Source organism: Labeo rohita, chromosome 7, assembly GCF_022985175.1.
Source record: "Labeo rohita strain BAU-BD-2019 chromosome 7, IGBB_LRoh.1.0, whole genome shotgun sequence".
Taxonomy (NCBI): Eukaryota; Metazoa; Chordata; class Actinopteri; order Cypriniformes; family Cyprinidae; genus Labeo; species Labeo rohita.
Genome location: NC_066875.1, coordinates 40417531 through 40436027, shown reverse-complemented (window position 1 = coordinate 40436027; position 18497 = coordinate 40417531). Strand labels below are relative to the sequence as shown.

The 18497-nt window shown below is 35.7% G+C and overlaps 1 protein-coding gene across 2 annotated transcripts in view; it reads left to right on the top strand.

The window, feature by feature from the left end:
• Nucleotides 1-18497, top strand: part of eml3 (EMAP like 3) — a 44535-nt gene that overhangs the window by 1236 nt on the left and 24802 nt on the right. Inside the window, exons 2-4 of one of the 2 annotated variants that reach the window (XM_051113808.1) lie at nt 15021-15197; nt 15994-16105; nt 17975-18436. In XM_051113808.1, coding sequence (XP_050969765.1) covers nt 15021-15197; nt 15994-16105; nt 17975-18436 — 751 coding nt within the window. The remainder of the gene's footprint in view (nt 1-15020; nt 15198-15993; nt 16106-17974; nt 18437-18497) is intronic. The other variant, XM_051113809.1, reaches the window with a different exon arrangement.

The window sequence follows — 18497 nt, the reverse complement described above, 5'->3', positions numbered from 1 at the left end:
ATGGCCGCAGTTCATTGCGTCAGTTTTGTTTTAAAAAATATATATATATATCAAAGCAATCCAAGTCTCACTTCCTCTGTTGGTCTTCATAGTTAACTCATGCTGCCCTATTAGCCTTTGAAGGATTCTGACACACTATGGCAAGCCATTTTATCAGTTATTTGTTAACTCTGAGTAGTATCTTAAATAATAAGTAAATAAAAATAAAGATTAATACCTAATTAATAAATGACAGCAACTCTTCAGCTGCTCTTTAGTAATTTTTCTGTTTCAACTATTTCAGCTGTTGCATATTCCAGTTTTACTAGTACTTAGATATTGGATACTAGTACCCTGTTATCTGCCCTGGTACTTGCTATTAACGTTTCATCCTTACCAGTTACAATTGCTCCTTTTCTTTTCATATATACTGACAAGTCAGGATTACTACTTTGTAGTTTAATTAAACGCTTTACTTTTAAGATTCAAAATAGTTCTATTAACAATCCACATTCAGTTGCTACTACAAAAAACCTGGAATAAATACTAAAACTGTTAGTTAAAATAAAAATACAAGTAACTAGGGCTGTCAACGATTAATCGCGATTAATCGCATACAAAATAAAAGTTTACGTTTGCCTAATATATGTGTGTGTACTGTGTGCAATTATTATGTATATATAAATACACACAAATTAATGTGTATATATATATGAGAAATGTTATTAATATACAAAATGATTTTAATATAAATTATTTAAAAATTATAATAAATACATATGCTTGTAAATATTTCTTAAATATATACATGAATGTGTTTGTATTTATGTATACATAATAATTATACACAGTACACACACATATATTAGGCAAACTCAAACTTTTATTTTGTATGCAATTAATCGTGATTAATCGTTGACAGCCCTACAAGTAACCATTGGATTGCTACTCTAGTATTTAAACATAAGTTATTTTGAATGAGTAAATGTTTATACCACTTGCCATAGTGTGTTTGGTGTCTAGACAGCTTTGTTGGTTATAATGGAAGTGTTGTAATTTGTGACATTGCTTGCAGTATAAGTTTTCAGTGTTGGATGGGTGTCTGTAGCGGTGACACCACATGTGCTTTTGTTTTGTTTACTGTCTGGGCCAGTGGAGAGCTGTAAATGTCATGCAGGAAACCCTCTGGCATCATGCTTTTACCACAGATGCTTAATTTCTCCCAGCTTGTCTTTCTGTGATGGGCTCTCTGTCTGTCTCAAGTGCCTCAGAGTCTGCGAGACGTCAGAAGAGATGATTGCCAAAGATATCAGATAATTGGTGCAATTGCAATGATTGGCAAGTTGACATGGTGTCAAAGTGTTTGGTTTTCCACATGTCAAAAAAATGTTCTTTAAAAGTGTGTTTACTATGAAAGTGGTTTGTAAGTGCACAGATTTTAGGTTTTAAATTTTAAACCTAAATCAGATTTTTAAAGAATTAGTTTAGATTTACACAGCAGTTAGTTTTACATATAACTTTGACATGCTTTCTGAAACCTTGCTATATGAGTGTTAATAGTTTCGCATAGGCTTCCAATTCATGAGACTTGTCAGAACGACATTTTTTCGACCTTGATAGCCTTTTGAAACTCCTACATGCACTAAATTTTCACTCGGAAATTGCCAGTAAATTTTACAAAGAAATTTCAGGTAACACTGAATTAAATGTGAAACTTTGAAGTAGAAAAACCACAAAGGTTTTTTCTTGTAAAACACTAGTTTCTGTTTCATTTAAAATTTCAAAAAAAAAAAAAAAAAATGGAGTTTGTCGGCTCGTTTGGGAGAAATCTGGACGATGTCAAACAGAAGAGTTATTCTTTCTCGCTATGAATTTCTTACTGCTCTTTCTCGTCTTTATGAAGAATTAGTGCTTCTGCCATGTTTTGAGAGTCATAACAATGTTTCTTTCATAACTCACTTGACTTTATAACAGTAACAGATCTGAATTGGTTGGACAAAAAAAGTTTTTATGGAAAATGTGCATCGACTCTGTCTAATTTGTTTTTGTTTATCCTGTAGATACAAATAAACGTAACTGACGAAATTGTTTGGAGAACACAAGAAAGCGTCCCAGCTAGTTAATATTTCTTTCTTTTTCAAATAAACTTTGAAAGATGTTGTACAAAGTTTTCTCTTGCTTTTCGTCTCATTGTGGGAGGTGAGAATTTGTGTTTGTGAGTAAGAATGAAGATGCAGGGGCGGACAGTGCCGTACAGGAAGTTCCGCCGTAGCCATAAGCGGTGCGACGCAACGCTGACAGGAAAGAGAGCAGTAAGAGGTGGGCGAACTGAAGTGGAGAAGTGCCACACAGGGCTTATGATACTTTCGTTTCTTATATCATGGCTCAAAGTGAAAACAAACACACTAATATTAGATTTTGTGGAAGGCCAGATTTCTCCCAAGCTTTGCTGAAATTGTTTTGCAAAATCAGTGATTGACATTGGATGCCAAATTCTTCACAGATTCAGCTAAACTGTTTTGCATGGAGCATATGGTTTTGTATACCACGGATGAAAGGCAGTCACTCATCAGTGTTTGATTTATTTTTAGCGTTTTGTTTATTTTAACATCTTTATTTTATTTGGGCTTGCAAATTGCAGTTACTCTGAGCTGTCTGACTTTGTTCTGCATTGTTTTTCAGAGTGTGAATTATTTGTTTTTTATGTTTCAGACAGAAAAACAGTTCAGCATCCCACAATGCAATGCACTTCACCTGGCCTTTCTTTGTGCCACAATTAACCAGTCTTTTTTGGCTCATTCTCGGGTATGACTGCCAGTAATGTGCACATTAATTGCACATTAAAAATGTATCACATAATGTGTAGTGTATTTTAAGCAAGCTTACAATATGCCATAAGCGATATATTAATACTCCATTCAGGAAGTTCCCCTCTGTTCAAAGCTCTTAGGAAAGATTATCTTTAATTAGGTTGGAAATGCACTGGCTTAAAGCAATTTAATTCCATAATTTTACATTTTCGGCATTACCATAAATTGAGGTTGTAATGTCTATTTTTAGTGAATGGTTGTGAAAAAAGATATGAGATGTTTACATGATGTTTATTTTGTTCAAACAAAAACTTTTTGTTGTTTAGAATGGCTTAATAGCTTGATAAACACATTTTTGCATATGGTTTGCGTTAACGAAACGAAAGGGGAGTAAGGGAATGTAATTTGGGACAGGGATTGGCTCTGACGTTCAAAGAAACCATACAGGCCATATCCAGATTGGTTTCTCTTCTTGAATTTACAAATCTGATGTTGTGCATTGCTCTGCAGTTCTTTTCCTCTGTCACTTTCTCTCTCTCGTATCAGCGTGACTCTAAATGTGCTCAATGTTCCCAGTGTTTCTAGCTAAATAAGTCCTCTTTGTTCATAAAGTTTTACAGACTGCTTCTCTGGCCCTGCAAGTCTCGCTGGACTCATTTCGTTGGTCTCAGGCTCCAGCTATCTGAAGATTCTCAGCTGAGATACAGGATGTAGAGACTGTCTCTCACATTTATTAAATAAATATGAAGGGTTTGCATTGTGCAAGTGCCAGGGTTATTATACTAATTAGAAACTGACAGGGAAAAACTACTAGTGAAAAAATATTTTTATTAACTAAAAAATTAGAGCGTAAAACGTGTACTACAAAAACAATAAAATTGTATTTTTAGTTTTAGTTTTAGTAATTTTACGTACTTTATCATTTTTTTTTAGTCTTTGTTTTATATTATTGTCAAATATTATTTTATTTAAATGCTTTTTAGCTATTTTTATTTGTTTTAATTAGTTTAGTAATTTAATTTAAACTTTTTTTTTTTTACTTAAAACTTTTAAAGTTTTCTTTTCTAAAGTTTTTATTTCATTTCAGTAGTTTTATTTAAATCATTTTAGTTTAGAAACTAAACCAATGTGAGTGAGAGATCTCTTAAACTTTCTTCCTCACCTACAAGGCTCATTTGCAGTCTTTCATATGCAGAGAGAAAGTGAAAAAAAAAACCTTGGGATGAAAAAAAAAAACCCAGATGAACACAAACCACTAATTGATTCCTCATGTGCACAGGAGTGCAGTTTGGCCTGCTCACATTGCTGCCTGATAGATGTGGCTCAGAGCACAACCGACAGACCTTTATGAAATTCTGGCTTGGCGTTAATGAAACTGACCGATATTTCACCCAAACATATTAAGACCCTGGTCACTTTTAACTTTTAGACTGCTGCTGTTTAGAAGCCAAATGCATGAGGACAATCAAGTTTTCATTGTCCTCATGCTTCTGGTTTCTAAAGTGCCAGTACTCTAAATTCATGGAGACCAATTAAAGTCGTTTTTACTGTATGTTACTATCCTTGCCGATCTCGCCCACTCTTTTCTTAAATGGCAGACAGACTGTGCCACATAATCGTGGCCTTGTTAGTGCCAGCATTACCATCCCACTGGCATTTTCAGCATTTCTGTGTACATGCTGGCTTGAATTTAATAGGTGCAATCAAAAATAAACAAACCCTTATAATTTCTTTTATGAGTGCTTCTTGACCATAATAGCAGCAAGGCATTTAGTACTTGGAGGACTACTGTTGGATAGTCGTGCAGCATTTTACATAAATGGCCTGTTTTTGTTTTTTTTTGCTATTGAAATGCGGAGAGTTATGTCACATCTGAGCTCTTTAGGTTTACGAACTGGATTTATTAGTTTTAATTTACTAAGGCACGCATTACTATTACTATTGCTCATACTTAGGGTTAGTGATTTCACCACACCCCAAATATGAAATTGGGCTGAACTTGCACCGTTTATGCTACAGAGATATATGATTCCTCAAACTGAACAGCTTGTTATGAGCTATTACTTTTCTAAGTTTTCAAACCTAATTTTTCTTGTGGTGGATGATAAAATGGAAAACAAAAAAATCCCCTAGACTAAGAATGAAAGAGGTACTAAAGCCATTATTTTAGGACCAGAATCTCATATATAGTATGTATCTTTACACAGCTGAGTTAAAGGGAAATGAAAATTCTGTCATTAATTACTCACCCCAATGTAGTTCCAAACCTGTAAGACCTTCAAAACAAATTAAGATCTTTTTGATTAAATCCGAGAGCTTTGTGACCCTGCATAGACAGCAACTCAACTGACATGTTCAAGGCCCAGAAAGGTAGTAAGAACATCATAAAATAGTCCTTGTGACAGTGCTTCAACCTTAATGGTATGAAGCTATGAGAATACTTTTTGTGCACAAGAAAAAAAATTGCATGCATGTGCATTCCTCTACTCGTAAACAAGGTGCAGCACATCCGGATTCTGCTGTACATCAGAACGCTGACTTCTGCGTCAGCAGCACCACATGTATGCGTCATGATGCTCTCATAAACGCGCAGCAAAGACTGAGACAGAAAAGATTAAATTGTTAAATAAAGTTGTTATTTTTGTTTTCCTTGCGCACAAAAAGTGTTCTCATAGCTTCATAACATTACGGATGAACCACTGATGTTACATGGACTATTTTATTGATGTCCTTACTACCTTTCTGGGCCTTGAACATGTCAGTTGCATTGCTGTCTATGCAGGGTCAGAAAGCTCTCAAATTTCATCAAAGAAGTAGTTAAGAGAAGTCCACTTCCAGAACAACAATTGACAAATAAAGTACTCACCCCCTTGTTATCCAAGATGTTCATGTCTTTCTTTCTTCAGTCGTAAAGAAATTATGTTTTTTGAGGAAAACATTTCAGGATTCAAAATCGTCCTATATCGCTATTTTACCTTTTTTGTTAAGGGTGTTTGATGATCTTTGCATGTTCACTTTGCATAGACTGGGTCGGAACTTTTGCAGCAATGTAGAATGATTTTGAAATGGTTTTTGAAGTTGAGGGAGAAAATACGGTTGGAGTTTTACTACATACCCTTGAGCCAGAATACACAGAGTTCAGGGAGAGCAAGACAAGACGATCGTTTGAGACTAAAAAGTATTTAAATTGTATTATTTTAATGAAAATAACCGATCGTTTCGCTAGATAAGACGCTGCTTCCTCGGCTGGGATCGTTTTCAACCGCATTTGGGATCGTTTGAAGCGGCATTTAAACTGCATTTTGGAAGTTCAAACTTAGGGCACCATATCAGTCCATTATATGGAGAAAAATGCTGAAATGTTTTCCTCAAAAAACACAATTTCTTTACGACTTAAGAAAGAAAGACATGAACAGCCCTTTAAGGTTGCTCTGTGCCTCAGAATTCTGTGAAAAGATGTAATGCTGCATAAAAGACAGATTAGTTTATGCCCGCTTTGACCCACCTCAATCCCTGTCATCGAAGTGTATAGTTATAATAGCTGTGTAAATGCATTTATGCCACCTCTGAGCAGCATTAAAGAGCAGATCATATGGTTTGTTAAGTGTCGTTTCACAGTGATTTCAGAATGGTTCGTTCAAAGCATTCTGTTTGTGAAACCCTCCATTTTACAAGCCAGCTCTGCTTTGATTGGTCAGCTGGCCAAGTCTGTTGTGATTGGTCTTTCCATATACAATGCAAGCATATCGTGCCTACAGCTAAAGTTTAGCTGCTAAACTGTAAACACTTCACAAAACAATAATGGTGGATAAGTTAGCCGGGTGCTAACGTGACCAACTAAACAATACAGTTTGTAAACCAAAATATGTCTACTGTAATGTCTGAAGAATGACAGACAAAATACGCTCCGTGTCTTAACTTTTAATTTGAACGCAGAACGGCTGTATAACCCCGCATTAACCCTATAACTGCTGGTGCAGCAAAGTAAACAGCAATTTCTTAGTGATTATAAAGTCTGTGCGCTACACTACATTTTTATTATTGAACGAAGTAATTCGAACAACAACAGTCTACATTAATTGACACATTCTTAGGAAATAGTGGGTTCACAGTGAATTATCAGAACTAGTAAGACAGTAATATTGTTTTTTATCCTGGAAACCTAAAGCTACAGTAGGTATACATCACATATTAGCACCAAAAAAAATACATTTTTGAACACTCGAAGACAATATCTTTATCATGCACTTTTTTGATTAACAACTTCACAGACTGATTACATTTAAACATAGTTACGTTAAAAACTGCAAAAAATATGTTTTTTGAAAACCCATATGACCTGCTGTTTAAACAGTTTGACACCTAAATACTTCAGAAGCATGTCTGTGTCACCTTTGCAGTGTAAACGCAGCAATAGACTGAATGGATTGGCTCTTCTGACTTTGGCCACTAAGTCACTGCCCAGAATACCTTAGCAACCACATAAACATCTAACAAGCACTCTGAACACCTTAGAAACATCACTTCATCATCATCATGTTTTTCTTTGTGTGAAGAATGTTTTAATAATCTGAAGAACATTTTGTGCACTGCAAAGGTTCCATGGTTGTTAAAGGCTCTTCATGGAGCCAATGATGAGTGTAGAAGTAGTTATGAAGATTTACACCAATTAGAATGTGTGGGAGCTTCACAGATCAAAAGGGGTGGTTGAACTAATTTAATGTGGAAAGACTGGATTCTTGAGACATCTGTCTCTCATTATTAGCCATTTGGTCATTCTCATTTAAACAGGTGTTTAGACAATATGCTGAGTTATAACTTTGGTTCTGTAAATGGTGGGCATCTGAATTAGATCTGTATACACAGCTAGAATGAAGAACTTACAATGCAAAAATAGAGCTTGTCTTTGTTCTTTTGTTTTGATTTAAACCAGTCGGGTCATATTTTGTTACACTGCAATTTGCTGTACTGGCAAACAGTGTACTTGGCAACTCAGACCTTTTGTTTGGTGTTGCATTGAATCAACAATAGAGAGAACATAGGTGCTATTAATGTTGGAATCTTAGGCCAGACCGCACATGTAAGTGATGATAATTATTCCTCCAGTATTACAGTAGTGAGAACTGCAAGTTGAGCTTTGCAGAAAACACTGTTAACACGTTCTTTACATTTTATTTTTTTTAAAGAAACAAAATACTGTATTGAACCAATCGCCCATTATTTGAGAACAAATAAAAAAACATCATTCATGCAGAAACAGGCGCACAGTAACATTTAAAATCTCTTTATAGCTATAGTTTAGGGTTTAAGTTCCCTTTTGTTATGATTAATTGTACTAGTTGTACTAGATTCATTGTACTTCCTATCCTTTATTATATTTTCTACATTGTTAATTTTCCATGTAACGTTTGCAATATATACAATATTTATAATACACATGTAATATTTTCTGCTAGGGGTGGGTGATATACCAGTGGACATGATTAACTGGTAAAAATTTGTGAATCGGTAGAGATTTTGGACTGTATTGTTTGCACACGTTTTTAAGCATTGTGGTTTAAAAACAAGTGATTTTAAGCCACTGAAATGCAATCAGCAGCGAATTAGAACTCATTTCGTTATATGCACGCACAGTCTGAGAGTTTCAGAGCGCTGTCAGAGAGGCGTTCAGACATGAAGATGGAGCTCATATAGCACGGGAGGATAGAACTTATTTGTGCTGCTTTATAGGCCTTGAAAGGTTAAATACACACACCAGATGCAAACACCTGAGAAAGATAACACGTGCAACAGTATATTGAATCTGGGCAGCTCTTAAAGTGACAGCAGTCTAATATTCCTGCTGTCTGTCATTCATGTTAATCAAACAACAAAAGAGAGAAAAACTCTCACTGCTCTTGACTAAATGACTTTTGTAACTTTAATAAAATAAAATATATACAGTGGCATGCAAAAGTTTTTGGAACCCCTTGCACAATCTGTGGAAATGTGAATAATTTTAACAAAATAAGAGAGATCATACGAAATGCATGTTATTTTTTATTTAGTACTGTCCTGAGTAAGATATTTGACATAAAAGATGTTTACATATAGTCCACAAGACAAAAAAAATAGCTGAAATTATTAACATAACCCCCTTCAAAAGTTTGGGAACCCTTGGTTCTTAATACTGTGTGTGGTTACCTGGATGATCTATAACTTTTTTTTTTTTTTTTTTTTTTTTTTTGGCTTTGTGATAGTTGTTCATGAGTCCCTTGTTTGTTCTGAACAGTTAAACTGAGCACTATTCTTCAGAAAAATCCTCCAGCTCCTGCAGTTTCTTTAGTTTTCCAGCATCTTTTGCATATTTGAACCCTTTCAAGGAGTGACTGAATGATTTTGAGATCCGTCTTTTCATACTGAGGAGAATTGACGGAATTTACTGAATAACGCAAAATGTCACGGAATTAGTCAAAGTTTGAATTAATTAATCAAAAGTAGGTCATTACACTTCAAACTGCAATATGGACTAGTATCTGTAAATATTACGCCGCAAAAATACCATTTAAATGTGAGTCTGCATGTTCTGCTGTCTCTGCTGTTTTATGAATGGAGCAGACGAGCAGTTTTGTTTACTACACAAACACTGAAGTAACGCTCGCTGTGATTTTCAGCGTTTGTCGTTTCACTAAATGAGGACATAAATACCTGAACAATATCTGCTGAAAGTCACTTCATGGGCATTTGACCGTTCCATTTAGGAAAACTAGCAGTATATCATATACACACAGAAATTTAAAGGTAGACACGGCAACCCATCAAAATAAAAGTTCGGTATAATCACACAACATTTCTTACTTGTTTTAATTTTAATAGTAAATTCCCCTTTGTTTGCCAAAGAAAAGTTTGCTTTGAATAAAATTAATGTTTTATGCCTTTTTGATAACATTTGATAACCAGAACATTTTAAATACACAAAACAGAATTTTTGAGAATAAAAAAAACTCTTATAAGGCTGTTTTAAGAATAAATTGTAATAAATTAAGAATGCATTAAAATAATTTAAAAAACACAGAATTTGATAACAATAAAACATATGGTGAGAAAAAAAAAACATTTCAGAGGGCCCTAAACATGTACTTTTTGTTAAACCTTTATTAAACTGATGTGAAATTGTATAAGTTTCATAATTTTAATTAATTAGACATGCTCTTTAATTAATACAATTTAATTTAACCATTAAAAAGGAGTTAAACTGGAAAAAACTGAATTTGGAAAAAAATAAAACGGATTTCATAGGGCTCTACAGTACTATATAGAAAAAAATTTGATGTTGCAACAAAATAAGAAAAATTTGGACATGTCCACATCCCCCCCAGCTCTTAATTCATCTAATTTCTAATTCATGTTTATTTTTAGGTTAATTTTATTTCATGTTTGGACAGTCGTAGAAACATTTCACTGCATGTTGTACTGTATGGTTGTGTGTGTGACCAACAGAATTTGAATGTAAAATACATTTTATGAGGATCAACTTTGTACTAGTTAAGTCCCTGGTTTTATTGTGTTTATTTATCCTTTGCGGATTTTGAAAATTGTGTGAGATGTTTAATAACAAAAAAAATTGTCAAATAAATCAAATACTAGTTATAGCTCACTTCTAAAATGTTTTATAATTTATTATTGTTGTTAAAGGAAATACTCTGTGTTTAAAAACTGATTTGATATCGGCATGGAATGATATGACATCTTGACGGATCTGCATTACAATTATCCTTGTTGTTTTAACGTGACTGTGGTTTGCTCATTTCTTCAAGATCTTCAAAGTTGTTTGATTCTTTCTTGTGCATGTATCTGCCTGTCTTGCATCTGTTAAGAGACTGTTGGGCCACATGGAGTTCAGCCAGATGTTGGTTTGGATGTAAATATACTGTAGATCTGTTGCCATATCCTGCTTCATTTGTCTGTGTGGATCTGTGTGAAATTTGTTGAAATGTCAAACTAAATTATCCATGCAGCCCTGTAGTTGGCAAGCATTTGTAGTTTTGTATAACTTCCTTTGTTAACTCCTTCTAGAAAATCTTCTAGAAAAGTACAGTTTAAAGGAATAGATCATCCAAAAAGGAAAACTGGTTTTGAGGAAAGATGCACAAGTTGGAAACAATGTCAAGATGAATAAATAATGACCTGTCCCTTTAAATCAGTAGTCTTATTTTCCCCACAAATATGACTCATCACAATCTGCAGTCATAAATGAAAGTCATCTAATAAAAACAAGGCTATTTAATGATTTGTAGCCTTCGTAGTGCATTATGAATCTCAGATTCTTTTAGTAGATTCACTATTAGTCCATATTTGTGACTGCTGTGCACTCGCAGCAGTTTGGCCCTGTTTGAATCTGTTTGGTGTATTTGTGGTTTTGGCCTATGGTTGGTCTTGTGAAACTGAAAAACATGTTAGCTGGAAGAGAGCGTCCCACATCTTCAATGAACCCATTGTGGGAAGAAAGCAGAGGAGTCACAGTTCTCGTCCAGAGGCATTGAATAGCCCAGTTTATGAGTCTCTGTGTGTGAGAGAGAAAAGAGAACATAGTTTAGGCTTCAATTTTGTCTCTCCCTGAAAGAGCACAAAACGACTCAAGTAGTGGTTCAGGAAGTCTGGACCATAGAATATGCGCACTTCCTGTTGTGTTGCAAAGAACTTGAGCCAATTTGCAGCAGCTTGCCTCAGTAAAATAGATCTTGTCTCACCTTGCTTTGTAAGAGCGAAATTTATATCTAAATAAGAGCTAAATTTATATTGACTTCTGTTGCAAGTGCATTACTGTAAACATAATTTGTGCTTATTTAAATACAGACGTACGGGAAACCTGAAATTATTATCTGTGGTACTCGTCAAAATGCTGTAGATGCTGTTAGTGGGGTTTAAATTGCACTTAAGCCGCAACATTCTTTTAAGGAACTTCATGACACCTTTAAATAAACCATTGACGTCGTCGAGACAGTAGTCCAAGGCCCAATTGTGGTTCACTACTGCTGTAGCTCAGTTCCGTGTAATTCGGTAAATAAAGGGTTATCACTAAAGAGGAAATGCTTCGGGCTTGAAAAAAAAATCTTGCTGCTAAAATAGATTAGTCAATAATTCCAGGTGATCAAAGCAAAATGAAATGGGTGTGTTGGGGTGAGGCCAGTGTGTGATTGAAAAGTCTGGCAGTTATTTATGTTTTCACAGCTTAATCTTATTTTATTGCCATTTTATCCCATTGTCAAATTTTCTGACATCCACTTAAGATAGTGGCCCCCAATACGTTTTTTTTATTGGCCAGTGCTGATATATTGCAAATACAAACACACACCCACATATATATATATATATATATATATATACTCTAGACTATAAGGATATGTATAAGGACGTATAAGGACGTATAAGGATTTTCGACAGGCCAATTTTAAAATACAAAAAAATAACAATGGCCACGTTCACACTGTCAGTTTTTGAGATTGACAACCGCATTTACTTACAGGTGTGAGTCTCGAAATGTCCCGTTCACACAGCAGCTTACAATCGCTTTTCCAATATTGTCTGTATGAACGTGCAGTAGGAATCAAGCCCTATTTCTTGTAAATAACCATAGCAAAACAGACCAAAGCAATATCAAAGATGGCGACGTCCATAAAACTGACAGTATTACCGGTTTCTGACACAACATAAATCCAATCTAGCCGCGAGTTCATCCATTAAATCATCATTAACCGACAGCAGATTTTAAATTTGAGTGGAGAGCAGAGCATTTGAGCCGTTGAGCCGCGTGAAAACCGCTAAACTGACGGAAGGCAGCGGCTCCGGTGGAGACAGGATATAAAACTTTCCGATGACACACAGCTCATTTTTCCGTCACTGTAAGTTACCGAAACCACGGCTCTCTCGCCATTTTATGACCTGACAGACAACTAGGGCCACGTTCACACAGCAACAGAATATTCGAGAATATGTGAGTCCTTAATGCGGATACGTTCACTCACAGTACGGTTATTTACGGGTGTGACAGCCGTATTCTATAACAGAACCACTTATCTATATATAATGTAAATATATAATCTCTATTATAGATCAGTGAACAGAACACACCCCCGTAAATTTTCAGGACTCACAACCACATTGTTGGAACACACCCGCTGTGTGAACTGAACAGGACTGAACAACTAGTTTTCCGTCACGTCATTCAGCGCGAGAGAGCTGCACAAACGCGCATCTACCCTGTGCTGCGTGGTTTAATTTGTGGTTTAATTTTATATCCAGTATCACTCTCCACCGGATCCGCTCCCTCCCGTCAGTTTTGTATCCTGTGCGCGGCTCAAAAGTTGCTGTCGGTTAATGATGATTTGATGGATGAACTTGCGGCTCAATTAGATTCTTGTTGTCAGAAAGTGGCAATACTTTCAGTTTTACAGACGTCGCCATCTTTGATACTGCTTTGGTCTTATCGCTATGGTTACTGGTAAGAAATTCAGGCTTGACTCCCGTTGCGTGTTCATACCGATAGTATTCGAAAAGCGACTGTTTGCTGCTGTGTGAGCAAGACATTTCAAGACTCACACCTGTAAGTACACTACAGGAGGCCTAGTTGTCCAGTCCTGGTCCGTTCACACAGTAGTGTGTTCCGAAATCCTGAAAATTTACGGGTGTGAGTTCGGTTATAGAATACGGTTGTCACACCAGTAAATAACCGTAGTGTGTGTGAACGTAACCGCATTAAGGACTCAAATACGGTATTGACAACCGTATTTTGCTGCTGTGTGAACGTGGCCAATATATGTTGTAATTGTTCAAACATTAAGAATGTACACATAAATTCATATTAAAATACAAAAATAAGTGATTTTAGTGTTTTTTTCATTGCAACGAATTGGTCATAGTCTTAAAAAATGTCGTACCACATGATATTTCAAATTCAGTCAAAATTTACAAACACAGAATTGGCCACCTAAGCAAAACAAAAAGTCACTATGAAATTTAGAATATAAATAAATACTTAAAGAAATAACTTTAATATTCATTGTTTTGTTTTGTTTTTTGAGGTCATACCACATGATCCAAATGTAGTCACTGCATACCAGCTGTTAAAAGGTTGTATTTTTCCACATTTAAAAGAGAGTTACAAATCTGCTTGATGCTTCCATGGGTCATTGGCAAATTGGTATATGTTGCAAAGTCCTATCTTTGAATGGATTTCAACATAAAAGTCCCAAAATTGTAGTTTCTTCATAGTTGCACCACATGATATTTCATAATGGAAATCATCGGACAAAATTTGTTTGTATATTATAATGGATACATATGCTACTGCTTTTGTGATGTGTCATGTGTAGTTAGTTGAGGAACTTTTAATGTTGCATATTAATGTGTCCCTGTGTGTTTGTTTTTGTGTGGTCTATTGTAACTAAGAGAATAGACCTATATCTGCTTAAACACAACAAACACATGCCATATATTCAGCAGAAGTTCATTTAAGCCTAGAGGGCAGAACATTCAGTCTGCAACAGTTGCACTAATGACTCTTAATAACACTCACCCAGCTTCTATTACATTCCAAAAATTAGGACACCAAGAAGTTGCCCTGTTTTTTTATTTTAGTGATCATCAACATGACATTCTGCATAGAGAAAGCAAATTCATCATTTAGAACCATTAACACTTTTTGAATCTCATTACTGTTATACAAAAAATGGTATATTATGAAATAAGTGTGAAATATTTAAGTCATTATATGAAATAGTATACAGTCAAACCAAAATGTATTCAGAAACCTTAAACGCAGTTTATTCGCTGTAGTTTAGAAAATGGTAATAAAATATGACAAGAACTCGAGTTAAACTCGAGTCACAACAAATTCATCTTGATAATGTCAGATAACTTTGATAAAAAGGTATGTAACAAAACATGGTCAGGTTAAAGTGTTAAATCAAATGGTACCAAATTTTTATTAGTTTTACTGGTAGTACACTGTAAGAATATGTCACAGTTTACTTTATTTTGCTATCTTACGTATATCAACTGTTCTGCACCCACTAGTAAAAAAAATATAAAAAATTATATCTGGTGTGTGATTAATTTTTGGTTTGGCTGTATGTTGTTCTGCACTCATTTATATGCTGATTTTAACTTTAAAAGCTACAATTTTTTTTGGTGCAACATTTGTCCCAGCCATGTTTTTTGCATGGTCCTTACATTTATATTGTTGTTTTCTAGATGATGTGTCTGCAGAAAGCAGCACAGAGTTTCCTGATAGGCTGTCTTTAATGGAAGTGCGCCTCCAAGCACAGGAAGATGAAATAACGCTACTGAAGTCCTCATTGGCCGATGCCTTGCGTAAACTCCGTCTCCATGACCAACAGATACCCCTGCTTAAACAGCAGCTGATTGCCGGTAAGAGGTTTGTTAAAGGAATGATTCACACAAAAATAAATATTTGCTGAAAATTGACTCAGACCATCCGAGGTGTATCCAAACAGATCTGGAAAAATAGCATTGCATCACTTGCTCACCCGTGGATCCTCTGCAGTGAATAGGTGTCATCCACAGCATATGAAAACATCACAATAATCCATAAGTAATCCACACGACTTCAGTCCATCTATTAATATCTTGCGAAGTGAAAAGCTGCATGTTCGTAAGAAACAAATCCATCATGAAGGTATTTTAACTTTAATCCGTCACTTATGGTGCAAAATATAAAAGTCCATAATCCATAATAATGCTTCCTCCAGTGAAAAAATCCATCCCATGTTGTCCTCACACATCAGCATGCACTGACATACTTGTTTGGAACTGTTTTAAGCTGTTTTCACTTGTAAACGGTATTGATCTGTGCATATTTCTCTCGTGCTTCAAAGGAGACAACTTACTGAAGCTATATTATTGTTAAAATATATTTTAGCCAAAAGCAACAAGTTAAAAACATCTTTCTCATTCTGACGGCATCCATTCATTACAGAGGATCCACTGTTGAGCAAGTGATATATTGCTCAATTTCTCCAAAATCTGTTAAGATTTAAAAAAAAAAATATTTTTGGGTTAATGATTTCAGTGCACTACTATAAAGATATTGCCAAAGGTTTATTGCTGTTTTAAATGTATTGCAACATATTTTTATTGCATTGTTTTTCCTGAATTAAAGCTGTTATAGCCGTAAGCTATCACTCATGCAAATGTGTGTGTACAGTGAACCCTGCTGCAGCCCGAGTGTTAAATCAGTCCTGTTATGTGGATGGATTTTCTAAACCTTGCAGACTGTCTACAAGCTCCCTTGATGGCTTTCACCACTCATCCAACAGGTATACAGAGAACTTTAATCATTAGCTTGAAAGGTAACAACAATTTTCTGTCTCTGTACATTTTATATGGAGTTGTAGTACAAGGCTGGTTAACAGAAATCACAAATTCAGCTCACAGTCAAATAGTTATTCATCAAAATATCTGTTATCCTTCAAATGAAGTTCAGTTACGTCTTGATGAAGTTTCAGATATGCTTGATGATACTGAGAAGAAAAGCTCTGAGAAAATCAGTCTGGCCGCCCACACATTTAGTACAAAGAAGCAGAGCAACATTCCTTGACAAACTTCACATTTGGGACATTCTGAACAGCATCCAGGGAAAAGGGGAAATATTTATGTTCATTATAGACCAATTATAGGTTTGTAAACATTCGGGATGCGCGCACATCAAGGTTGCAGAAAACCCAGGAGAGATAGCCTTTACGGCTAGAGAATTACATGGTTACGGTACAAAATGTTCTCCGCATATTACGAGAGCTTGTCCCCTGCGATAAGCACTGTTATTTAACGAAACAACGTTAGATATCCAAAACAGGGATGATGGTTTTTGTGGGCGGAGCCTATCTGGTCACAGAAAATGACGGTTTTCAAGTGGCAGTCTATGGAGCCATGGAATGAAAGATTAAAAAAAGGTCAATTAGATTTTATATTCAAAATTCTGACATTATTCTTCCAATTCCGAGATTATATCTCACAATTCTAATAAGGAAAAACAACTCGTCATTTTCTCTTTTCCCCTCGGCTCAGAATAGGAGTTTATATCCCACACTCCTGCCTTTTTTTACCCTCAGAATTGACAAACTCACTATTTTAGAGTTAAATCAAGTTATAAAGTCCGAATTAGGAGATATAAACTTTTTTTGCGAGAAAAAAGTCTGAATTGTGAGATTAAATAAGTAAATGTTATGTAAAAATGTTAATAGTAATAGTTTTAAATAATATGTCATGCTGTAACTGTAGGGCTCATACAATACGTCCCCTATGAACAGCTTATGTGAATATTATGCAGACCTATTGTTTAAATCAAATTTATGCTTTAAAAGTAGAGTAATCGTAGCAGTTCTCATCCATAGTATGTGCGTTTAAACGTATGTGTTTAGCTTCAAATGGCATCTTTGATGACAGTATTCTATAAAAATTATTTGAATTCCAATTTTGACATCAAAAGGTACTTTTTTTTTTTTCTTATTCCATGGATTTTACCCGTTTACCTCTATTTGTTACCAGTGTTTTTCTGCAACCACTGTGCACGTGCAGCTGCAAGTGATGTAACTGTGACGTCTACTCCGAATTGGTCTATAGTATTAATGTTACTTTAATGAGATCTTTTTTTGTATGGAGAAAAATGCAAAAATTACAGTTCTTCTTTGAAGTTTACTGCAGGTCTACATTATTATAGTGTGATGGTGTAGCTTTCTGCTTAAAGAGTTGGGCTGGTAAGTGTTAACTAAAAGTTTGTAGGTTTAACCCTGGAATAACTGAACCTTGAACTAATGAAGATTAAAAACAAGTAGCTTTGTCATAATCAAATAATGAATATTGTCAAAAGAGTTAATAACCACTGTAAAAGTATCATTAAAGTAGTCAATTGGTCTTCTGAAGTCATATTATAGCTTTTTTTCAGAAATCTTGACATTTAGCATCCAAGTTGCATGAAGTTTTACAGCCTCGAAAAGGCATTTAGGATATTATGCAATATCTTTCTTTGTGTTCCATGGAAAGAAAGTCATAGATGTTTGGAATAATATGAGGATGACTAAATGATGACTGAATTTAAATTTTTGGTTTGTTCCATTCACTTCACCCGAAAAGCAGCATTTTGAAACGTTCTTCATCTCAAACATTCTGTTTTATTTGTGTATCTATAGCCATATCTCAAACACAGCTGAAAACGGGGAGGGCGGGGCTAAAACCATTTCCAGCCACAAACCGAGCACTAGCGACAGGTCCACTCAGACCGAACCGTGGATCCCAAATCACGAGGCTGTCCCACTGGCCCTGACACGGGGCATCCAGAGTCTCTCCCTGGAGGATGCATTAACAGAAAGTGTCCCGTACGCTGATGAAACCCGGACCAAGCTTCGCGGAGAGGACGAAGATGCCGATGAATACGAGAGGGGGAAAGACCAGACCTGGAGCTCCATAGTAGAAGAAACCATCCAGCCCACAACAATCAGAACCCTTCAGCAACAACAGAGCAAAGGCAGCGAGGACAGCCAGGGTTCATGCCCTCAAACGCCAACGTCCTCCTCGCCCGCTCCCCCAAAAGAGCGGACATCCAGCCCACACGGAGGCCCTCTCTCTCCGATTCGGGAGGGAGAGAAAATGCTGTGCGTTGATGCCCAAATGGTGAAGTCAAGCATTGGCTGGCTGCTTGAATTCACTGCTTCT